The 25,329-nt window shown below is 42.6% G+C and overlaps 1 protein-coding gene across 1 annotated transcript in view; it reads right to left on the bottom strand.

Annotated features, from left to right (window-relative positions):
• Nucleotides 1-19,251: 19,251 nt before the first annotated feature.
• Nucleotides 19,252-25,329, bottom strand: part of EGLN3 (egl-9 family hypoxia inducible factor 3) — a 29,042-nt gene continuing 22,964 nt past the window's right edge. Inside the window, exons 3-5 of the mRNA XM_048307658.1 lie at nucleotides 24,899-25,035; nucleotides 24,133-24,206; nucleotides 19,252-23,011 (exon numbers count right to left, since the gene is read on the bottom strand). Coding sequence (XP_048163615.1) covers nucleotides 22,974-23,011; nucleotides 24,133-24,206; nucleotides 24,899-25,035 — 249 coding nt within the window. The 3' untranslated portion in view covers nucleotides 19,252-22,973. The remainder of the gene's footprint in view (nucleotides 23,012-24,132; nucleotides 24,207-24,898; nucleotides 25,036-25,329) is intronic.

Raw genomic sequence — 25,329 nt, 5'->3', positions numbered from 1 at the left:
AGCAGTAAAATAATTTGTCATGACTGTAGGGTTCTGCTTATGATTTCTGGCATATTTTTGTGAGCAAATAGTGAAGTTTTGTGAAGGATCAAAAGTATCTTTCCATTACTATGTTTTCTCCATGTTACCCTGCAGCAGTTGAGTTGTACTTACAGGAATCAGCACTGCATTCAGAGAAATCATCCATGAGAGCAGAGGGTGGGAACTGACATTTGAGATAGGAAATATCCTTTAACTTCATCATTAAGTGTCTGCAGGACATTTGCCTTCTCTGCTTCTCTGTATCACACCTCAAACATCCCCACACACCAAGAGTGATCTGGCTCCCCGTTAGAAGCAGAGACTCACACCAGCCAGACAGCTTGAGCACTGTGTGGCAGTCATGGCAGGGCAACACAGGACATGAAACTCCACCACAGTCCTGCCTTGCATACATCATTCCTGGCTGGCAGTGTCAGGGATATACCAACTTGAGTGGGTGTGAGCACTGCACAAAATTTCTGAGTACGCTTAGGGCCATTAAAGTTAAAATCAAGTTGCTTAGAATATGAAAATTCATATGACCAGAAATCATACCCTGAAAACAATTTTCCCAAACTTCATAAACATTAACTTCAACACTGGCTTAGTACCAAGTTTAAAAAAGAAGAATACCAAGCTCAAAAACTCTTCCATTGCTTTAAAGGCATGGTGCTGAGGTGTGGATCACCTTAAACATGCACCACTTCGGCTACAACAATGCTGCAATGGCACAGACTTTGTCATCTAGTCATGTACTTATTACCATTACTTAAATTCATGTTCCAATGCAGACAAGAGGAGGTTTTTTGAAACGGAATTAAACCTCTACAGTATTCTAGACCTTTGCTTTCAGCATGAACACAAACCTTCCTTTCTTACAGAGACTGCCTATAACTGAGCCATTCCTGCAGATGAAAAGATATCTCCTTGTAGTCAACACATACCCCTAAAAAGTGGATAATCCAAAGTGCCTCCTTTAAGACATTCTTGTGTAGGCTTAAAATATCTTCTCCCCATCTATTTTGGTCAGGTCCAGAAGAAGATAAAACATTTGAGACAGTGATAAATAAATGAATCTAACAAAACAATTACTTCTAATTCCCTAAAATTGTGTTGTGATGCTACTTAGTAGCGCTACTGAGTAACGATGCTGCTGCTGATCACAGTCATATTAGCATCAGTAGTAATGTGGTGTACTGTAGTAATAGTATCACTTCTGCTATCCCACAGTAGTGATGCTAGTGTTACAAGGATAAGTTCAAAGTACTGCTGGATTTTCCTGTGCTTATCAAAGTGCACTTAGCTGGGAATGTTTGCTTCCAACTTCCTTGACCCTCTCTGCTTGCTTCTACCCATTTGGTCACTGATAGACTCATTTTTTCATTTGTGAACAAGATTCCACACTGTCAGAGGTTAGCAAAGTAGGCAATTTGGAGTCTTTATGTTAGAATATTATTTGTCAGTTGACCTTGTAATACTATAGTTTGATAACTGTATATGACACCACCATTTAATACTCTGTCTGGCTGACAGATAAAATTCAAGGCACAAATCAGTAACTGTCCAAGGGCCAGATCACCACAAAGATGACTTGTCTTTTCATGCCATGCCCAAACTAATGCTGCCAAAAGAAATCTGCATAATCTATCACGGGGGTTCATCCTGGTGGGTCACTGGTTCTTAAAATTAGTTACTTTATAATTTGCCACAGTGGGAACTTGAAAGCCTTGTAAGGGGCATGCAAGAAGCTTTTCTTTTTTTGCCTCCAACAGCTGATAAATGCTGTGATGTTATATGTTAAAAATAATATTTTCTTTGATTATATGGGTGGGTCTGGGAACCTCTGCTGCATTTTGTAAGAATATCTCCCAGACCAGGGCTCAAAGAGTAAGTGGTGATCACTAACTCAAAACAGTACGATAATATTAAAAATAAGGATAATAATGATGACTTGTTGCCCAGTCTTATTCATAGCTGTTCATTACAACTGAAGTCTGTTTAGATCTTCAAACACATCCCATCCATATACCAGACAGCACTCTGCTGAGCTATAAAGGTGAGTGGCACGTGCTCAGTGAAGCTGACCCATACAGTGAAATGGTTTATGAGAAATGACGATATATGATGAGAATACAAAACTTGATAATGGGTTTATTTATTGATTGCAAATAAAATTCATGAACTGTGAAGCTGGAAACTGCACCAGAGGGAATTGGTCCAAGAGGACATTAGGGGGAGAGGGAGAAAGAGAGAGAGAATGTATTACATGTAAACCAAGTTAAAGGTTGCCTAAAGGCTTCTGATTCCATAAGCAGAGCCTCTGAGGATACGATCTGAAAGCCTTTAATGCTACTAAGGCTTTGTCAGTAAGATATTTGCATATTTTGCCTACAAACCCAAAATGCTGTATGAATTCATTTTTATTTACCTTTCTGCCACTTCTAAAAGAAACCTCACAGAAAGCTATTAATGACACTGCTTCATAAGAGATAATTTCCAGAGAGGCTTTGCAGGTAGTGACTGAAGCGGGGGGAAATGTGTGTCAAATTTAGGTTATTAACAATATAATCCTTAAACAGACAGTATCTCAAAGACTAATTCATCCTCAAATTTGTCTGTAAAAACTGCATGCTCCTTCATTCTGTGCATGCGAATTTATATTGCGTGTCTTTTTTTTTTTCATGTTTACTAGAAAGGGAAGCAGGAGAGCTTTGCAATGCTGGGCTGGAGGCTGGAAAACACAATTTTGCTATGGCACCTTCATTCTATGGCACCTTCCATTCAAATTCAGGTCCCTTTCTCCACAGTCCACCAGCAAAACCAACAGGCAAGCAGCTTTCTCTCACAGACCATGCGCAAAGCAACAGGGTAGGAACAGGGATGAGACTGATGTATTTTGTTGTAAATTGCACAATATTTTTTGCTTAGTGCAATGCCAGGTTCTTGCTGGACAAAGCTTTGGACAAGCTAAATGAGAAGAAAGTGCTCTTAAATCTGTGGCTGCAAGAAATCAGGAGTTCCATTTAATACAATTTTAACAGCATGAATTTTTAATCACAGTATGGCAAAAGGAGTCTTGACCTTTTCCCTCCTTAAGCACGAAGTACTGAAACCTTTGTGTCTTCCCACACTGAGAGAAGTAAAAACCTTTTTCTCATGTGAATTTATAATATTTGGTACAAGCTTCTTTTAAACTTTCCTGTTGTTGGAGGCACATTTTCCCTCCCTCTACTCAGATCCTTTTAAGATATAATTTATTAGAGGTTTGCTCTTCCTTCCTGTACTTTTCTGCTCTGGGTGTTCTATTTATAGTCTTTGTAATGTCAAAATTATCTCTGAGGAAAAACACAGTCATATATGTAGGCAACATGAATGGCCCCCATTCCACTGCTCAGTCCACTGCCTTTGCACCTCATTTGTCCTTTAAACAGAGGAAGGATTTCTCCTGATTTTTTTACATAAGTTGTCTGTATTTAATCATTTTATCTACATCTAATTTATGTCTATACAATAGCCTTTGTCTCCCCACATGCTACCTAGACCCTGTCTCCCATTGCATACCTTGCTAGGCTGGCACATATGTCATGTCCCTCTGTGCAGGCGAGTGCCATGTCCTGCTTACAACCACCCATGGCTCCCAGGGATGAAATGAAAGGTTATATACATGAACTATACAAGGTGCCAGGGGCCTAGGCCCCTCTGCCCTGAAGGGTGGGCAGAGAATGGGGAGAAATAACATCTTCGTTACATGACCACTGTCCTTCCGCCACCGCCTTGGCCACAGTGCCTGGTTGAAGCTACTGAGATTCTGTGCAATTGAGAGGTTCCTTGGGAATAGAGCAAGGAGGAAGTGGCACCTGGCCATGCCCTGGCAAAACCATCGCCTGCTCTCCAGTCGCACCTAAGTGGGTCTGCACCCAGACACTCCTTTTTGTTCAGGATAAAACTTATCCCTTATTGTTCTGGAGGAAAGCAAAATGCCTCTATTCTCTTGTAGAGCAATTATTCCCGGGCACAACCCCACTGAAATCATCAGCACTTCTTTAGCACAAGCGTTTCAAAGCTTAACCTCACTGCGGTGGGTACACCTGCAGTCCATTACACAGCCCCTTCTTTCTCCAATGGATGAGCAGCTGAAAATGCTTAAACCAGAGCATTTCTTTTCTGGGTGCCTAACAGCCCTGCACCACATGGACATGGGCTAGCAGGGAGGCAGACAGGGAGGGCAAAAGACAGCTATGGCAGCAATGACACATTCAGTTTCCAGTAGAGCCTTACATGGGGTCCAGGAAGGTTTTCATGACTCTGTACTGAAAGGCTAAAGTGAGCTGCAGTTATATTTGTTCTGTGCAGGTGCTGTTTTGTTTTCCTGGGGTTTTTCCGCACAAAGTGAGGAAACATTGCATCTGGAAAATTACAAGTTCTGCTCATGCCAGCAGCTATTTCTGGAGAAGCAGCCCTGTGACACCATTAACACAGTTAATTTGTGGTAAACCCCAAAGATGTTTCTTAGATCATAGCACATAGAGATAGTAGAGAAAATAAGAAAAAGAAAACTCTGGGTAGGTGTACTAGTTTGAAAACAAACCAGTGGGAGGCACTAAGTCAGAATAACAATTTAATGGAAATTAAAGAAAAGGGGGGGGAAAAAAAGGTAAAAAGAAAACACTGTCAAACTGACAGAGTCAAGGTACAACCTGACACCCTGTTAGGCAGGGTGGTGGTAGCAGTCTGGTAGAATGGTGGCTGCAGTCCTCTGAAGCAGTGATCCTGTAGTAAAACAGTCTGCTCTTCCTCAGGAAGTCCAATGGTGGCTGTGTAGCTCCCATCCTCTGGAAATCCAGTGGGAAGCCGGTGTCTCTGGTGTTCAGCCTCAGCTTATATCCACGATGGGATGCTTGGTTCCTCCCTCTGGGTGGAGCATCTCACAATGGGGTAATGAGTCATGAGGCAAAGTGTTGATTAGGCTCATTAACAGAAGATAGTCCGGAAGGAGTTATCTCTGAGTCAGGCGGCAGGACAATGATGGGCAATTAACAGAAAGATAGTCTGGGGGGAGGAGGCAAGGGAACACTGCCCCACCTGATTTCAACAGCTGATGGGGATGGTAATAGAATACACTGCAACCCATGACAGTAGGGGTCTTCCAAGTGGGATATTTTGTAAAGAAATTAATATGAGGTAATTAAAAAAGAAAAAAAATATAATAAAAGGAAATAAAAGAAAGCTCAGGAATGTAAGGACGTCACAGAAGCACAGAATATGCTGAGTTGGAAGGGACCCACAAGGATCATTGGGTCCAAATCCTGGCCGTGCACAGGACCATCACCAAAAGTCACACCATGTGCCTGAGAGTATTGTCCAAATGCTTCTCAAACTATGCCAGACTTAGCGCTCTGACCACTTTCCTGAGGAGCCTGTTCCAGTGCCCAACCATCCTCTGGGTGAAGAACCTTTTCCTGATATCCAACCTAACACTCCCCTGGCACAGTTTTAGGCCATTCCCTTGGATTCTGTCACTGGTCACCACAGAGAAGAGATCAGTGCCTGCCCCTCCTCTTCCCCTCACAAAGAAGCTGTAACTGCAATGAGGCCTCCCCTCGGTCTCCTCTTCTCCACTCTCATACAGTTTCCCCACAAGGCCCTTCACCATCTTTGTTGCTTCCTCTAAGTACAAGTGCTTGAGATATCTTTGAAAACTTGCAGCAGCTCTGTGTGACAGCATCCTTTCCTGCTGGGGGCATGGCAGAACACGATGCCACAGTGTGGAATCACATGTGTGGAAACAGGCCTCTCCAATGTGCATGTTCATTGAGTGTGCAGGAGTAGTGTCTGGAAAGGTCTTTTGTGTTGACATTCATGCCCTGTAGCTCTAATACGACAATTATTTTATAATCCTTAAATATATTTTTACCTAATTTAAAGTTCAGGGCTGAAAGAAGATTAGCCATGTATTTCAATCACTTAAATGCTTAAGACTCTTCTTACACACCAAAAAGAAGGAAAGTTTAGGTATTTCAGCTTTAATGTGTCATGATAATTTTTTCCCTTCCTTCAAAAACAGCTGCAAAACAAATAAATTAAGTGAAACATTCAGGGTCAGAAACTCTTTCTCTTTGCTGATCTTTAGAGGTCATTATCAAGGTTTAATCCTCATTTGCAGTCCTGTAAGACAAGCAAACCACAGGCATGGTTTAGTGGCAAACACAGTGGTGCTGGTTGAACTCAGTGACCTTAGAGGTCTTTTCCAACTTAAATGACTCTGATTCTTTGACCTCCAGACACCTGGAAAGGTTAGTCTGGAAGACCATGTACCTAATTCAGTTGCCGTGCAAGTCAGTAGTGGCAAACCCAATCATTCACCCCCTTGTCCCTGATGGATTGAGTGCATCTGCTTCCAGATGTACACAGGATCAGAAGGACTGGGATGGGTCCAAAGATGATGATCCTGGTCCCGGCATGCTGGATGCCACATCTGTCACCTACTGCCTTGAAAAAAAGCAGGACATGTCTTTGCTGCTAGTGTACTGCCTATTGTTCATGGTCATTTTAGTTTGGGCAAATTGCCACAAAATTTGTTCTCACCCCGCTATAGCTCTATAATTTTTGGCCTACTGTTTTGATCACCAAAATATACACACACTGCTCAACCAAATATACTCGAGCTTTTTGGCTTTCCTTTATTTTGTTTTGTTTCTATTTTTTTCAACAAGATACAGAGATTCACTAGAGATTTAAAAACTGCACTGTATCTATACCATGAGCAAAAATAGAAACAACTAGAAAGCTTCCTGGACCTTGTAAAATGTCAATAAAAATAAGATGGTTCTAAACAGTTGTCAAATACCTTGCTTAGAACTACTCTTTGTCGATGAACAGAATTATAGTTGTAGACATAGTTGTCTAGTGACTCCTTTGTGTTTCATTTTTAGATGGTTTTATGACAGTTTCTATTTATGTTTCTCTCTTCAGTAAGAGAAGGAATTCAACAGAGGGGGAGAAAAAGTATATATTCTGTTTACAAATATAGGTGCGACAGATATACAGATATACAACAGATACAGCCATGTACAAACTCTGTCTTAAGATTTGGCCTCTTCCATCTGCAAAACCTCACAGGAAGAGAAAGAAAACCTGATTTTGCTATAATATTTTCCAAAATAACTACTTTATCTGCTAGTGAATTCATTATATTAAATTGTCTGCTTATTTATCTATATTAATTGTTTATTAAAGGAACAGTAGTAAAAATAAGAAGTTGAAGAAATATATGCAATTGTGTTGCCTAAAGAGGAGACATCATATTGGAAAATAATTAGCTGTTCAAAAATTATCATGTTAAACTTGCTCTGTATAACTGACTAAAATATAAGCTATTTTAGGCAAATCCCCCTGCTCCTGTTAAGACATATTTTATATAGCTATGATCCTAATTTTAATCCTTTCCCTCTGGGTAACAATGCTAGGTGTTATTCAGGTTAATATCACCCTTTGCATTTATTTTAATTCTCTTTATAATGTCAAAAAATAAAATTTAAATGTACTCACACTTGTAAGAGCTTTGGAAATCATGCAGCAAGATTTTTAGAGACCTTTTCTCATGTTAAGTTTCAACAACAGACACTTAACAATTCCCTTCTAGTGATTCCTTTCAGGAAATCAGCTGCATTAATTTAACTCCTCTGCTGTGATTTGTAGTTAATGAAGACTACACCTGGGATAAAAGGAGCTTGGTGACTGATTCTGCCTTTTGCTGTCATTTGCTTGGTCTGAAGATAATGGTGGCAACATTGACAATGTTAAAAAAAAAAAGGACTACTTCAGGTTTGCACTCTAAGAAACACAGAAAGAAAGGGAGAGGTTGTTGAGAAAAAAAGCTGAGAAAATATGTCAGCTTTGAAAAAGCATCCTTTTTACCTAATTTTTTTCCTCTTGGGCTCCTATTCCAGATGTTTGATTTATCCAAGCAGCCAATCCAGCACTGCATTACCACCACTATATGAGGGCCGACCACAACTTTCAGCTCTCCACACTCCTGCACCACCCCCATCTTCCCACCCACCAGCAGAAAGGACCATTCAGCTGATCAGTTTGCTGGTGCCAGAGGCCACACTATATGGGAAACAGAGGGGTGTGACACCTGCAGACCCTCTGCACACCTGGCACGTGCTGGGATTGAAATATGCCTGTCCAGAGGTGGGAATCTGTGTCTGCATGTGCACAAGTCTCTACATCACTCCCTCTCCTGCCTTTTGCTGCCTTGTGCCCCAAGTGGCTCTGGGGAGCCCTGTCCCCATGGGAGACACATCTCTCAAGAATAATGCGTGCCTCACAACATAAATAGCAAAGAGCACCTCAAACTTGTTTCCACAAAAAATTTCTTTTCTTTTTTTTTTAAATAATCTAGGCTTTCTAAAAATGGGGAAGCAAAGGGCATTATTCAGCTCCTGCACAGTAATGAAAAAATATGTGGCTAAAGTACGACATACTTAATACTTTAGCTGAAAAACAAAACACCTCAGCACACACATAAGCATCATTTAAAAACCATATAACCCTGCAGATGATTTTTAAAGTGCCCAAGTTCCTCAGGATGGGTTGTACTAGAAACGTCAGGGGAGGGCTGGGACATTCCTCAGCCAGTCTTCAAGGCCTGGGGAACACATCCCAACAAGACAGGGGACTGCATCGAGGAGTGTCGGAACAGTCCCATACATCCAGACAGGCCTTCGTATTTGCCTCTCCACTGCCTGCAGCTCCAGAAGAAGCTGAAAGAGGCATGTCATACACTCTGTGACTCCATGGAGATGGGTGCAAGCATCACCATTTAACATCATGGGAAGTAAAATAAATCACAAGAAAAAGAAAAAGATAGCTAAACAAAGCAAAAAGGAGTCTTTTTATAAAACATCAGGGTATCTCAGATACATCACTGAGAGCTAGACGTTATGAGCCATTGCCTAATACAGGTTGTACCACTTGGTGGCAACACTTCCATGTTTGATTTATTGAATTTTTCTCGTAATCTTTCTTCTGATATTTAAAAGGACAAGTGTAGGCTCTGATATGTGCAATTAATTACTGCAAAGAATAAAAATTCAATGTTTGAATGGCTTTGGTACTACTTTCTGTCCAGGACTCATACTAAATTCTTTTCAAGATTATGTTGTTTTATGTCCTGAGACATTTCTAAGAGAAAAATTTCACATTCCTCAGACATCAGTGAGAAGCCTTGTACAGCAATTTCATCTTAAATACTGGCAGAAGATAATTTCTTTCAATGTGCAACCAGAACCATGACAGAAAGCGTTGACCAGCTGCTTGCAGAGCATCAGATGTTCAGGAAAGGCAAGTTAGATGGTGCAGGTTTTTCCCTTTCAAGTGTGTTTTAAGACTGCAGGTGAACAACTGAAGGGCATTCAAGGTGTACTCTTGCATGGTGCACAAGCAACAACCATGCCATGGCTCACTCTTGCAGTTTGTTTGATCTGCAAGACTCATTCTTCCAGCAAAGATTGCTCAGTGTCCCCACCTGCTCAGCTCTGCACACCCCACTAAACCTGACAAGCAATGTCATTAATGTCAATAATTTCTAAATTAAAGGATGTGCAAACTCATTGGCATTGGGCCCATATAGCAGTTTTTGGTGTCCTGTTCTGCCACCTGTCTCTATGCTAACATATCACCCTAAGGCTATCAAGGGCCAGGCAGGATAGCTTTGGGAAAAGCAGCCCAAAGTCACTCAGTGGCCCAGGGGTGGTACTAAAAATGGGGATGCTCCTGGGTCTCTGTTCACAGTCACAGGCAGATTCTGGGTTGCAAAGCAGTCCACAGACAACTGTAGGTGAGGCTCATGTGCTGCAATGGCCTGCAGGAGTGCTCACCAGCCCAGACTATGGTAGCCTCAGCAAGAACAGGAGCAATGCATAAGGCTCTGTAATGACCAGGTGACTGGTCAGGATTTGGGAATGTTGAATGTCTGCAGTCATTACCAAACCAGGAGGCAGCAGCCAAGTGAATAGAGCACCCAGGCTGCTGCTGGCCTCCCTGGGTCCTCTGCTGAATTACAGCTTCCTTCCATGAGACTCGTAACTACAAGCCCCCTACAAGATTTAGGATTTTAAAAGGGTTTGTAAAAGAATAGGATTTCCACCCACATTGAGCCTGTAGCCCGGTTGCACTTGCAGTAGAAGGAGCAGGGGGTGCTGGTGCAGCTGTGCTGGTAGTCGTGCTCCTGCTCCATACACAGGTCCACCCCAGCAAGACAGAACAGGCATTAGATCAGTTGGACACATGGGGACCCTGGCTCTGGCACATGTCCAGTCATAGCCACCAGGAGAACCCACACAGTCCCAGCCCTTCCAACCCCAACACCCACCTGTTGATTTCGAGTGCAGACATGGCCACTGTCTACTGCACCAGCTTTCTAATTTACCCAAGAGCTAAATCAACACTGGGTGTAAATTGATATTGCTTATAGCTTGAGCTGAGTAAGCGTAAGCTTTAGCTCAGCTGGAATGTGCTGCAGGAGCCAGGTCTGAGTGTCTGTGCAGCCAGCAGCCTGTAGAGCCAATGGAAACTGGGCAGCAGGGCAGGCAGGAAATGGGCAGAGCATTGGAGGCAAAGGCATCAGGTGCAGGAACATGTCAGGGCCCTGGGAAGCAATATCTTGTCATCCCAGACTCCCCCGACCCAGCAAGCTGAGACTCACCATGGCACTAGTGCAGTCCCTGGCAAGGAAATACTGCCTGGAAGAGGCTGGCAGCTGCCTTCTGCCCTTCAATAGATGCTGAAACAGGTAAGGTCTCACCAGACTGCTGCAATGCCAGGTCTCCAGCAAAGCCTGCCAGCACAGTGAGGGACAGACCATCATGGTGCAAATCAGCCTCCTGGCTCACAGCCAGACACTCCTGAGCAGCACCAAGTGGCCAGGGATCTATCAAACACAGACATGCAGTGGATGCCATGCACATGTCTGCATAGGAGGTGACCCTGCTTGAGCCACATTAAAATATATATATGGATCTGTGAAATATTTATACAGCTCTGGGATGCATCACCCAGCCCTATCACACCCAGGGAAACCAGCTCCCCATTTCCTGCTCTTTAACGTTCCCGTCACTGCTACCACAACATCCTGGCTTGGGCCAGAGCTACAGGTGAAGAAAAACACATGCTTGCAATGCTTGCAAAACTTTTCTTATCTCACATCAGGAAAGGTGTGTGGATGCTGAAAAGCTAGGAGCAGAGGAATTTTCCAGCTGCTGCACAATTTTGTGAAGTTTTTCTTTCTCATGCAAGCTAGCTGAAAACAGTTTTAGATTTTTGTAAACCAAGACTTTATCTTGCACCTGCAAACTTGTTGTCCAAGTTGTTTTGGTACACTGGAGAAAATATTTTGAATGGGCGTTGTGGAACCTCTACCTATCATTCTAGAGGTTGGATGGTCAAGCGACCAATGGGATCGTGCCACCCTTGTGAACGAAGCTATATAAGCTGATTTATGTCATTAAATAGAGCCATTTTGGCCACTTATCCTGAAACTGGACTTGTCTCGTTTTTCGCTGTTCTCGGTACAACAGCGAGAAAGGTGAACAAGTGGAAAGGCCACCCATCCCAACACCTCCCCACTGGGGAGGTTGCTTTGCTGCCTATGCTACTCCTAGCGAAGGCAGCCACCCCAAACACCCCTCTGAAGGTCATCTTCTAGCCCAGATGAAAAGCAGGCACCTGACAGTGGCGGCTCTCACGCACTACAGAGCTTGTCCTAGAACCGTTTCCTAAGCTGCCTCATGAGCTCAAAGGACTCCAACAGGAAGACAAGTTCCTCCAGCAGCTATGAGGCCATGGCCCACAGCAAATTCATGTCTGCCTGCTGGATGTCCATGGAGTATATCTTGACAGCAGAGTTCCAGGTCTGGGTGGCCACAACAGTGACATGGTCATGGGGTGGTCCATCCATCACGAAGAAGGCAATGCAGGGGATCTCGTTGTGCAGGGGGTGCATGCCCTCCTGTGGGGTGAAGGCCACATTCATGGTGTACTGCATGGCCAGTCCCCTCATAGTGTCCTAGGTCACTTGGATGGTATCTAAATCAGTGACATGTTGACAAACTGGAAGATACTGCTTTGGGCAACTCCCCTGTTCCCTCCACAGCTCCAGTCTCCCGTTGGTTTTGCTGCATTTTGCCAGTTTCTGCCTAAAACTAGAGCTTGCCTTCTTGCTTGGATTTTTTTAAGGGCAGAAAATGAGACAGTGTAAAGCACAAATAAAGTCACACAAATGGCAGGGATTGAGCCAAAAAGCCTCCTTGGACATATGGATGCTACTACTTCCAGTGCAAACTGGGAAAGTGTTTAGCAAGTGAAATATCAATTAACATATTTTGCTTGACTTGTGTGTTATTAAGTCTGGGATAACTTGGCCCTAGTGGTAAGCACACACTTTGAGTCCCCTTGGGATGACACCAGACCTGGGCTGTTTTCTCAACTTCTCAAAAGGTCTCCAAGACATACATGTTACTTTCTGCATTTGGTGCCTGCACTGTTTTTAAACTGGGATTGATTTAAATCCCTCTGCCCGAGGAAAGAGGCTGGTGCCCATGGGTTTGCTTTGCTCTTTTTCCCCAGGAGACCGATGCAGGAAGGGGGTTCCACCTCATGCCTGTTAATTACTGCCCTGTTTTCCTAAAGATTCTGTAGCTGCATTTAGCTCTTTGTAAAGTCATTTATTAAATAATGGGGAGAGTATTTACTGAACCCACATAGACTTTCTGGGCTGTGCACCAACAATTGAGCTCTTTTAATGAGAAATGCAAGCTTTGGATTAATTTTTAAGCATTCCTTTGGTGTTCAGCAGCTTCTGGGGCTGGAGAGTATGGTGCTATGCTTCCAGATGGTACCAGGATCTGGCAGAGGTGGTGCTTGGAGATATGCCTCCAAGGGAGGAGAAAAGAGCAAGAAACAAGGTTTGGATTCAGCTTGAGAGAAGCTGGAGAGAAAGAAATCCATCTGAAAAACTTTTGATAGCATGCGGAAAAGCCTAAAATCAGTTTCTATTGCAAACTCCCGGTAATAACCAAGAATAAGGCATTTATGGGCCAGTGTTGCACTCCACCGAGGGTCCTGCAGAGCCATCCCCATCCCACACGGCTCATGCCTTTTTCAGATCACAGAATATTCTGAGTTGGAAGGGATCCACAAGGATCATTGAGTCCACCTCCTTAGTGAATGGCCCATATGAGGATTGAACACACAAGCTTGGTGTTATTAGCGCCATGCTCTGACCAGCTGAGCTGATCTCAGGGCCACATGGAAAGAAGTTTGTGAACCTCTTCCTGAGGCAGCAAGGCCTAAGCTGTGCGATGCCTAGGATGCTGTGGCAGATGCTGCATTTTCCAGGCCTGGGCAGGACTCTCCAGTTTTTATTTCCTGAACGTGGGAGGCCACATGCTGACCCTACATCTGCAGCCCTGCATGGATCCCAAAGGCACTGAGGAGCCTCAACCTGCCCCAGGGAGCCTTTATAGAAACCCATCATTGGGTTGCTGCTGCAGAAGCACAGGTATGGGTGAAGAGACAGATGATCTTCAGAGCTGGGGTGCTTTTATCTATTCCTCATCTCTCAGGAGACAGAGCACAAATATAATAGCACAGAAACCTTGAGATCAGCAGTGGACACAGCAAATTGAAACACTCAGTCTGAAGGTGGCAGGGGAGAAGTCTCCTTTGCGCTGCTGCACAGGGTGATGCTCATCAGGGTGCTGGCATGGGTGCTCTGTCCAGTCAGGACGGCAGAGGGATCCATCCCTTCAAAATGCCAAGCCAGCTTGGGGAAGATGTGCCACCTGCAGATGCTGGGGACACCCCCATGTCCTCCAAAATGGCCTCATCTACATCTTATGGTCATGGTTTGCTGACAAGGGGAATGAAAAGAAGCTGAGACTCCAACAACTTTCATGTGTTCCCTGGGCACATTTGCAGAGACTAAGCAAAGGAAATACACTAACAATTAAGGGAAAATGATTAGCTTATGATATTAACATGTTTATAGCAGCAACAATAGTATAGGTTCCAACCTTATATAAAATTTTGATGAACTGCCAGTTTTAAAAATGAAAGAAAAGTTTACAGGAACTACTCATGGTATTTAATATTAATAATAAACAAATCTAGGCTCAAGTACTGATATTCAAAGTGGTTGAATTTATGATCACATTAGTTAACTCGAGCTCTTTCAGATGTCTGAAGTAATGCCTCAACTGAGAATTAATTAAAATATTCTTGTAAAGCAACAGGTTTGTAAAAGGGAGAAATGTTCCATGGACATAGCAAATGCTGACTTCTCCAACACACACACATTCTTTTTAATCAGAACATGAACTTGTGGAGAGAGGGGAGGTTCCTGCCTTTAAAACTGTATGCCCCCAAAGGCTAACTTCTGAAACCCCACTGTTTATTTCTTTACCATTCCCATTTTTTTCCCCCCAGTATTATTTCCATCAGTAGTGAATGATTGAAGATGACCTGTAACTACACATTTCCTAGAAAACAGAGGCCCAACCAGCTTCATGGGTGTTCTGGACAGGAGGGAAATTTGCTTCCCACTGTATCTTGAGTCTAGATACAAAGGGGCATCCCGCTCAGAATTGCAAGTCCTGACTTTGAGACAGGAAAAAGAGGATGAGAGGAATGCACAGCTTTAGGGTTGGACAAGTAAGAGGATAAGTGTAACCTGCATGAACTATCCTACAGGAAGAGGGTTCAAAAGGAGATACCGATGCCTCATTGCTGTGGAAAATGTGGGCTCCACTCTTTGCTGCCCAGGAAGACAAGAAGTGCTGCTCAGGCAGCAGGATCCTCCTGAGGTGTGTGCTCACCAAGCCCAACCTGCTGTGCAGTGCATGCCTGTGGTACCTGCAAGTGCATCATGACAGAAATGAAAGGGCAGGGGAGAACAACCGCTCATGGCAGGCTTGGGCTGAACTTCACTCCTGGGGAAGGGCAGCCTAGTCTGGTCCTGCAACAGTGCATGGTAGTGGTCTCCATAACCTTAACTGGACTAGAACAACCTCATCCCTTCAAGGGATGCCTTGACCATGTAGGCTCCAAAATAATGTTTACATTGCCATGACACAGGACATGTCATTTAGCCTGGTTGGTCCTTACTCACTCCTCAAAAAAAAAAAAAATCACTTCTACTTACATCACTCCTGGCAAACATTTCTCCAACCAAACCTCTGGTAACAGCAACTCCGCATCGTCTTCAGGCACTCCAGTGGTTCAGCATCCCAGTCATAAGAAAGCTTTTCCCAGCAAATGACTCATAACTTCCTTGCTGCAATTTTATCCCATTATTTGTGCATTACACATCACAGATATAGAGAACAAACTACGTCCTTATTTTTTGCAGTTACATTTTCCTGTACTTTGAGACCCTTATAATGCTTTTATTTCCTCCTTCACTTGTCTTCCCACTGTCCTTGTCCCTGGAAGGAACAGTACCAAACCTTTTAGCTTGTCCTCACAGGTTATATTTTGTAGGTCTCTGATCATACTTATTTTTGCCAGTGGACTGAGAGGGGAACATTTTTTTCCACATATTCCTTGAAGACAGAAGCCACAATATTGGAGTTCACATAAATTTCTTCTTGAATCAATGAAAAGGTATTTATTCCCTCAGAAATGTAACAACTTCAATGGGTTCAACAGAAAGGTCACACTCCTCCCTCACCACATGGACATGCTGTGTAGCCTAATACTGAGGATCTTCTCCTATGGGATAAATTAAGCCAGTCTGACTCTCCTTGGGTAAGCCTGGTGTCTGACCTTTGGCATCCTGCATCCATGCACTGACAGACAGGGATCAGAGAAGGGTAGACGGGGCAATTCCTCTCCCTCCTGCTTTTGTTTCAGTGCTGGCTCTGGCTGGGGTACTTAATTTTCTTCACAGTGGCTGTTTTGGATTTGTGCTGAACACAGAGTTGATAATACAGAGGTGCTTCTGTTATTGCTGAGCAATGCTCATAAGAGTCTAGAGCTTTTCTGCTTTTCGTACTGCCATGCTGGCAAGGGGGCTGGGGATACTTGGGAGATTGGGAGGAGACACAGCTGGGACAGGTGACCCCAAGTGACCAAAGGAATATTCCAGACCATATGACATCATGCTGAGTACATAAAGTGAGGGAAAGGAGGAAGAGGGGGGCATTTGGAGTGCCGGTGTTTGTTTTCACAAGTCGTAGTTACATGTGATGGGGCCCTGCTCTCCTGGAGGTGGCTGAACACACCCATGGGGAGCAGTGACTTAGTTTTTTGCTTTGTGTGCATAGCTTTTGCTTTCCCTATAAACCATGTTTATCTCAACCCACAAATTTTCATGCTTTTACCATTTTGAATTTCTCCACAGGCCAGCTGGTGGCAGAGTGAGTGAGCAGCTGTGTGGTACTTGGTTGCTGGCTGGGGTTAAATCACAGCATCCATATGGGACTCAGGACTAGAAGATTCGTGTCCACTCAGCACTGTCAAGACTTAGGGAGTTCTTGACTAACTACCAGGAGATCTGTTGGTGGTCTGGGAACTCTGCTAAAATAACTGTAGATGACTGTGGTTGTAGGCAGAAGGTTGGGAAACTCCAATGTAGATCTTTGGCATGCAGTGTAGCACTTGAGTACCCACAGCCACATGGTTATTACAGTTTAAGAAGCTGAGCTGCTTAACTGAGGGTGGCTCAGATTCCTCCATCTCCTTGGCCCTGGGAGGGACCCAAGCACTGCACTCGTACAATTGCACCCAGACCACAGCACTACCTTGGCTCTGTCATGTCTATGTATTAGGATTGCAGCACAGGGAGCTAGAAATAATCAACCTTTCCCAAACCAAGGAAAGGTATGAAGAGAGTGGAAGCTAAGAAGAATGCAAAATAAAACATTTGAAGAAACAGAAATCAAAACAACTTTCTGTATTGACACTTGTTTTTAAACTAAAGACATAATTATCCTGTAGCAAGCCTTGGCTACAGAGAAAAACATCTTGTTGGGAACTAATTAAAGAATTATCCAGTGTTTAGCTTCCCATAGATAAAGGAGCATAAGCTTTGAAACAGAAGGGTTTGCAGTATGCTTTTGAAAACTCTCTGAAGACAGCCAAGCTTAAGTCTGTTAAGACTCTTCCTTTGACTATTAAATGTCTGTCAGATGTCTTTTTTTCTTTCTTCCTTGATTTTTTTTCTTTTTATAAAAGAAGTTCCTGGTACCACTTAACAGCAGACATTTTCTCCTTAGAGCATGTGGTGGTGTGTTACCGTGTATCACAGCGATGAACACAGGTCATCCACTGAACCACTGTACAGGTGGGACAAGTGTCAAAGCTGGCATGAAATACAGTGTTTAGTAAATTAAAAGCTGGCACTGCATGCTGCATCCAGCCCCCAGGATTATGTTCTAACCAGACCTTTCCCAGGCACAAGGTGTACCAGCACCATGTCCCTGACAGACAACCTCTGGGTGCTGCAGGGAATACCAGGTCCCTTTTAGGAAGCTGATCAACTTCTTGGTTCAGCAAGAGGGGACAATGACAGTAAGCATTGTCTCTCATCCACTTTAACAGCTCGACATTCTCTGCCAGGGAAGGGATAACCCAGCCTGAACAGCAGGAGTGACCAGACTCTGCATGGGCTCCCATGGTGCGTGCTCAGATATACTTCTTGGGGATAACTTGGGCCTGGCTTCAAAAGCAACTTCTCTGCTCTGCTCCCTCTGCCCAGCAGCCTGATGGGAGCTGTGAACTCATGTAACCACAAGTGATTTTCAGAGCTCTACTTGTTTGGACTACAGGGTTTTTCTTTCTGTGCTTCTTACCAGCCCCACACACAGCAGGCTTTTAAGAGCCAGTTATGCTCCTGATTCCCCTCCTGTCAAATCAGCACCCAGAGTGTTGGCCAAGATCAGGGATCACAAACTTCCTCCTCTCTAGCAGAAGGATTGTGGGTGCCCAGCAAAGCAGCACTGGGCATGCTGGCACTGACTGTGTTTGCCACCACGTAAGAACTGCTGTTGACTGCAGTTCACCCAGCACAGTTTATTTAGCATCTCCAGCTTTGTTTAAAATAAGCACAGATGTAGATGAAATTATCCCTGCTTTCCAAAAGACAGACAAAAAACTCTATCTGTGCTTAGTGGAAGAGGATGGGAGTTTTAACCAGCTCTCTGAAGTGGAAGTACTCCATAGAGACAACATTATGTGGGAAAGGGGAATCAATTTTTACTAACCTCTCTTCCACTGTCATGCTACTTTGCAATTTTCAGTGCAGCTTCTGATATCAGATGCATTCTCAAGAGTCATGAGAATTGTCAGTGCAAATATATTTAGCCATATCCCTTTGGGTAGGTGGGGGAGGAAAGAAACCCCTAAATAGCTATAAGATAACAATTACTGCAAATATATTTGCTTAGAGAAAGTTTAGTCAGAGTTCAAAGTCCTTGGCAGCTGGATGGCCAACGGCCAACTTCTTCTCAAGCTGTCCCTACAAACCTTTACTCTTTGAGGAGCATGCTCAGAAGAGAAACCCCTCTGCTTTCCATAGGTTTTCTCCACATGCTCTAAGAACTCTTCAGTCTAAAAGAAATGCTTAAATAAATGGCAAATTATTTAGACATCTCTTTCCTCTTTAACAAAAAAACACCGTAAGTCAAATCCAAGCCATCCATGATAGAAACCATGTTTTAAATAGGAAAAGGGAAATTCTCACTATTCATAACATTGCAAAGGAATCGGAAAGTTCACAGCTCTACCAAATGAGTGAAAATGACCTGGCTTTTATTCAACTGCACTGTTAGTGGGAGTGAGAAGAAGTCTCCCACACAGCCACAGGAGAAAACTGTGGGATTCGGACTGGAAAAGTAGCAGGGGGAGGATGTGAACACTGTTAAAAATAAAACTTATCAGACAACAATTGAATCATGAGAATGTTATCTGGTTCAACAGGAGTGTGAAAACAAATAGGCATTTCAAGAAGAGGGTCACTAGCAAGGTAAATAACTTCAAAATAGCAGGAAGTGACCAAAGAAATGTGCCAAGCCAAGGGCAATAAAAAAAGGTCTCTCCAACAGCAGAAGACAGTCATGGATACAGATTTCAATGTCACCCTACATGCAGCTGCATGGCATTGCACCCTCCCATTGCCCCCCTGGCCACAGTAAGACACAATACTGAAGAGATTTGCACAGGACAATGTTTAACATGACCCAGTGTTTATTGACTCCTGCTACACTTTTTTTAATAGTAACAGGAACACAAAATGTGATGTGTGGTAAAATACTACTAGGGGTTTTTTACATGAATCCAATGCAAAGTGCCAGCATTGTTGACCAGCATACAACCTGACAAGAGAAGATGTAGTCATAACTCACTCTCAGATATCTGATGGGAGTACATCACAGTCAAAGGAGAACTAGTCATTTGCCTGCAAATAAACACACTATCTTCTAGATGCAAGTGGTGTTAGAGCCAGCTATTTTGCAACAACAAGAAATACATATAATATATTCCAACATTTTAAAAAACACAAAGGACTAAAACGGTTTAAAAATAGAAGGGGAAAAAAAAGAGTGGATCTTTTTAGACACTGTTTTGTAGAAGTCATTCTTCATAGAACCAGAAGAAATCTAGAGAAAAAGATTTATTAGAGGCTACTTTGCTCAAAAGGCCAGTGGTCACAGGTTTAAAAATAAAAATAGTCTCTTGATTTTCAGCATTGTCTCCTGGCCTTTTTTCCTCCCTGCACAACAAAAACCTCCTGTTGAAAATTGCGGCTTAGTGGCTCTGCACATTTTTCCCCCGCACAATTGAAAAGGCAACCATGTTTTTTAAAGAGCCATCAAAAACTTGCATGACATGCACGTGCAGCATGAAACATCTTCACAGATATGAATGATGAAGGCACATTATCTAAAGGTGAAAAAAAACCCAGAATTTTTGGAGGATTCAAAGTTAAATGACTCAGAGAAAGCACTCCTTTTCACAACTGGCTGACAAGTGCTGTTTAGCCATTTGATTCAAACAGTTTGCTATGAAGACAAAACACAAGGAAAAAGCCTCTTTGAAATACCCTCCCTACGGTAGCAGCCTGCTTCTCTCACACAGACAGATAATTTCGCTCTTACAGAGAAGTTTGCAACAATTCTTGAGACAGGCAAGAGAAATCTATGTAGGAAACATCACACCTGCGTATTCCTACATGACCAACACCCCCCACAGCCCATCCCCAGCTAAACTACAGCTTCTTCAAGGAGATCATCCCACTGGAAACAGAGTAGAGATCTGAAACAGAGGACTGAGGAATTGGTTTCAAGATCCCAAGCCCTCAACTTTTTTTGCACTTGATTAAGTGTTAATAAAGACAACACTCTCTGCCACAGAATAATTGCTCTGTCTTCTATATATATAATATAGATGAGGAAGATATTGGCTAAAAATGAAAATATGTACTTTATAAATGCAACTATTCTGCTCCATGCTCCATCCACCACACGTGTTGCTGACCACTGCAGAAACCTGGTGGTAGCAACAGTGATAACTGAAGTACCTTCCTCTTTCAGCCCTTAGACAAAGCTTTTTCCCTTCCACCACATCGTTTTTCCACTGTTCCAGGCTCCAGTAAGATGCGTACTAACAATGCTTCCTAGTTCATTTTCAAGGTTACAGTTTCTAGAGGCAAAGCAATATTTGCTCTGCTCTGTTTTATCTGGTTTTCCTCCTTTTAAAATCATGTAGGAGTTTCAAATTTATGCGCCAGTATCAACTTTGCACAGTAATACAACAGGCAGTATTCCATCACCTTTGCTAAACAGTAATCCTGCGGGCCCTCTTTTCCAACGCCTCTCACATTTCAAACAGTTACCTCTCACTCTCAAGGAAGAGCCCGAACTCTTTTGCATCCCACATGGACATTTCAGAATGAGAATTCCAAGTTATCACTAAGTTTCCTTCAAGTCTCTGGTGTGTTACTTAAAAGTAACTGTAGTAGAATAATGTTTTTCCTAACATTAAAGGACATTTATCATATTATTTGTCTTTTCCTAGTCTTGAGCTGGAAGAATATATTTGTCACACATGTTCCCTCATATTCCTCTCTTAAGGTGCACAGTCGTCAGGCCTATAAGACCATAGCTGGATCCCTGGGAGAAGCCAGAGAGAATAAGGGGTGTCTTAGCACTACTGTATTTACATTCAGCATTCATGGGCAGGCTGAAGGATGCTCAGCATTTCTTTTTTCTTTAAGATACAAAACTGTTTTAAAAAATACTCTATTTTCTATTATCATTTTTTATGTCATGAAAGGTATTTCTTTTCTGTCCTGTGCAGCTATTACCTTTCTGTCACTGACGTTTAATAGTTGCCATTGCACACTACTTTTCCATTCCCTAGCTCAAATGCAGCCCCATCACAGCACGGCAAGCCAGCACAGTGTGGGGAAGTGGAGCAGGGCAGCTCAGACAGACCACCTTCACCAGCAGGGGCAGGTGGCACAGGAAAATATGGGACACTGAAGGGAGCATCTATTTGGAACATTTAATAGGGTCTGACATACACACTGGCAACATGAGATAAAAATGAATGCAAGTGAGTGTATTAGGTTGAGAACAGTTAGTGTGAGTGATAAATGCATCCACTGCTAGCTCCCAGCTTCATTAAGAGCTATTCTGAACTGCATAGTAAGTGCTGGTTGTAAAAGTTTAGACAGATTGGAGATAGGTCACCTGTTACTCATTGAGTCCAGTAAGTTTAAAAAAATAATGGAGAAAAAAAAGTGTGCTTTGCCATTGAATAACTCTGATCTCACAGCTTGGGCACAGCAGTAGTAGTTACCTGGCATAACAGATCAATTGAAACTGAATTGCAGTTTCATTCAAATTACATATGCATGCAAAATTAAACAAGTGTGTTCACTAAGAATATGCAGCATAAAAATCAAGTCTAAGTTACCCATTATTTATCATATATTTGTCAGACTGCCAGACATATCTTTTCCTTTCAGATTCATATCTATGTCACACAGAACATAGCAGATGGAGAAGTCACAAAGCAAACACTTCTCTACATATCACTGGCCTTAAGGGTCAATGCATTGTGTGCCATAAGCCTTCCAAGTTTACCAGACTTTTGGGAGAAAACAGCTGCTTTACCAAACTGTGAAAATAAAAAACATACAACCCATCCTGCTCAAAATGGAAAAAAAATGGTTTTATAAAGTTGTGAACAGATACATAACTACTGTCTCCTCAGTCCTGGGACAGAAAGGGCAGTACAACTGCACAGCTAGAATGTGCCTCTTGAAAAGCAAACAAAATCCAGAAAAAGCAATGATTGTGTAGACAAAAATCTGGGAAGTCATGTTATTGAAGAGTTGAACCAATGTTCTGCACAGCAAAATGATGAACAGTACATGAACAAGTCCATTTGGGACAGACCGTAAAATGACACTCTCCAAATATCCAATTTAATTTCCCATGTCCGATATCCCTCTGTGCCCATTAGCAGTCTGCCACCGATTTTAAACTTGCAAAGCTTCTTCCCATTGAACTAGAATTTTTTTCCTCATAAAGTGCAAATAAGACTCAGGTTTTTACCACTAGTTCCAATGACCATTATCTTAGTTACAAGAGTGATCAAAAGCCAGTTGGCTGAGCCACTACCACTAGGCTTAGTGATACTCTTTTTTTTTTTTAAACCCTGGTTATTTTTTCCAGCAAAAGGTAAAGAGCAAATAAGTCTTTCGTCTTTCTTCTACTAGATGCAGCATGACAGGAGGCTGCCTTAAGTACCATCAGCATAAGCTGCACATGCTAGACACAACCAGTGCACTCTTGTGCATAAAAATGATTTGCCCTTATTTACTGGAAATGGAAGTCATCTTTGGGATCTTATTTCCTCACACAGAGTTCATGAACAGTTGATTAGTCTTCATTAAGAGGTGCTTCTCTCTTCCTTGCATCTACATCAAAAAGAAGAAAAAGCAAGAAGTGGTTAAACTAGGAGGTTCTGACTATATTCATCTGAACACTCAGAAACAGAAAAACGTTGGTTTGTTTTCAATGGACAACATTTTCCATTTCAGAATCATGGCATGAATCCACTATGTGGACTGAACTGAACTGCTATATGATACCACCGCATGTTAACAAGGACAATCACACAAAGATCTTGTACATTTGTCATGCTGAAATTGAAGATGACTCATGCAATACTTAAGTAGCCCCAGTAAATTTTGAGACCCCAGATCAGTGATACTTTCCCCCACCACCTCTTGGCCCCTTTTTCATGATCCTCTTTAAGGGTGAAACTAGTATTTGCTTTGCATACAAGCTACAGAGATGACAACAGTTTGTTCTGAAAATCATTTGACTAATTACAACTTTGCCCAGCTACATACATTTTAAAAGACAAGTGCTCTCCACACTGTATTTTGAGGAGCTGCCTGAGACAGACCCTGAAGACCAGACCTTAAACTGCTCTGAACAGCAAACCTTTGGTCATGGTCCCGGGTAGGGTGTTGGAACACATCTGGAAAACTCAGTCTGCGACTTGTATGCCATTACTACAGTAGCAGGCAGTGTGGCTGCCATTAGAAAGCTGGGTCACCTCTTTGTGGGCTTCTGCCCTTCATTAATGTAGAAGACAGACCATATTCATCCAGAACATTTAGAGAACACAACTATTAAACTGTCTGTGAAAGTCTCATGACTCTGTGCTACACAAAGGTTTGGAGAAGGCAAAATATACCTCCCAAGTAACAAAAGAAGAGCTGACTCCCTGTGACTGGAGTAGCCATCCAGAGTAGGAAAAAAATCTCAGTCATTTGGGACTCAAATCAGAAACTGTCTGTCCCATTTTCCTCATGTTGTTCATCAGGGATTCTAGGGCCAGGCCTGTATCTTCTGTCACAACTTCTCCATTTTGCATAAAATAACTGACTGACAATTAGAGGTGAAAAAGCTTTCCAAAAATGCATTAAATATGCTTGTAGCTACAGAATCACTCCTGGTCTGTCTCTGACTTTGGAAATATCAAAATGCATTAAATTCTTTCTGGTGAACATTTATAAAAAAATCATACCGGTTAAGTTCCTGAACTTCTTTTTGGCTTCTGCTCTTTCTTTGGCATCAAAATACCACACGGTCATGGCATATCTACAAAAGAAAGAAACCTTGCATTTGTTTCCACTTTTGATATTAAAATAGAGCACTGAAGTTTTATGCTCAGGAAGTAAGCAAAAAACAAAACTGGATTAGTAGACTAAAAAAAAAAAAATCGGATGAAAATGACACGTCTTTATAGGCAAACACAGACAGCATTTTAGTGTGTATTTTAACAAGTCAGAAATATAGGTGAGAATTTCTGCTGGAGGCACAAAAGAGAGCACAGCCCCTGGTAACAGAGGGCAGGAGTAGCTTCCAGACCTTTGCATGTTTTTCTGTTCTGGGGCGCCTGTAGGCAGCTTGGGGGCTGCCCTGCATCACATCAGCTTCTCACAGCCTGCTGACAGATGGTAGTCCCAACAATCCCTATAGTGCTACAAGGGCAAAAGAATAACCCAGCACCTCCCAGCTAAATAGCTATGCCCAGTTTGGAAGATTTCTCCTGTCAATGGTTAAGGGCCTTTTTTTTCATCACACAAGGAAATGTATCATTCAAGCTTGCATCTCCCTATTTAGTGAGAGAATTCCCAGTGACTCAAAACCAGAAAATTCACTCAAAATCTGTCTATTTTTTATGCACATGTATTTAAACACGATGGCCATAATTTTGGATACAAATACTGGTAGAAGAGATGCTTTGGGTTTTTTCCTAGCCAAATACCAATACCAAATATGCTACTTACCTGGTTGCATAAGAAGGCTGGACTTCATGTGGGTTCCTTCGATCTGACCAAAAAAAAAGTAGTCGGTCAAAAATCGGCTCAACATCTGCTACATAGGACTTTCCTTCTGGGAATATTCGAAGAATCCCACCATGCAGCTGAAAGAAAAGGAAAGACTGCTTTTTGCACATATAAACAGCCACACATTCATGTGAAAAGTGACGTTTCTCCCTTCTCAACACCTAACAAATGGGGAATAAACATCTAATGATGAACATGACAGCTATGTGACAACATTGGAAAACCTTACTGTGTCTCTTGGCCACTTTGATTTTCCCAAACAGTTTGTAATGCTTCGGCATAAGCTTCTGTCTAAAGTAAATGAACCAAGATAAAGGTAACACCAGCCCCACAGCAAACACTGGGAAACTTCTGAGCTTCCAGTCACATCT

This window comes from Corvus hawaiiensis, chromosome 6 (assembly GCF_020740725.1).
Source record: "Corvus hawaiiensis isolate bCorHaw1 chromosome 6, bCorHaw1.pri.cur, whole genome shotgun sequence".
NCBI lineage: Eukaryota > Metazoa > Chordata > Aves > Passeriformes > Corvidae > Corvus > Corvus hawaiiensis.
This window is presented reverse-complemented; position numbering and strand designations above follow the sequence as displayed.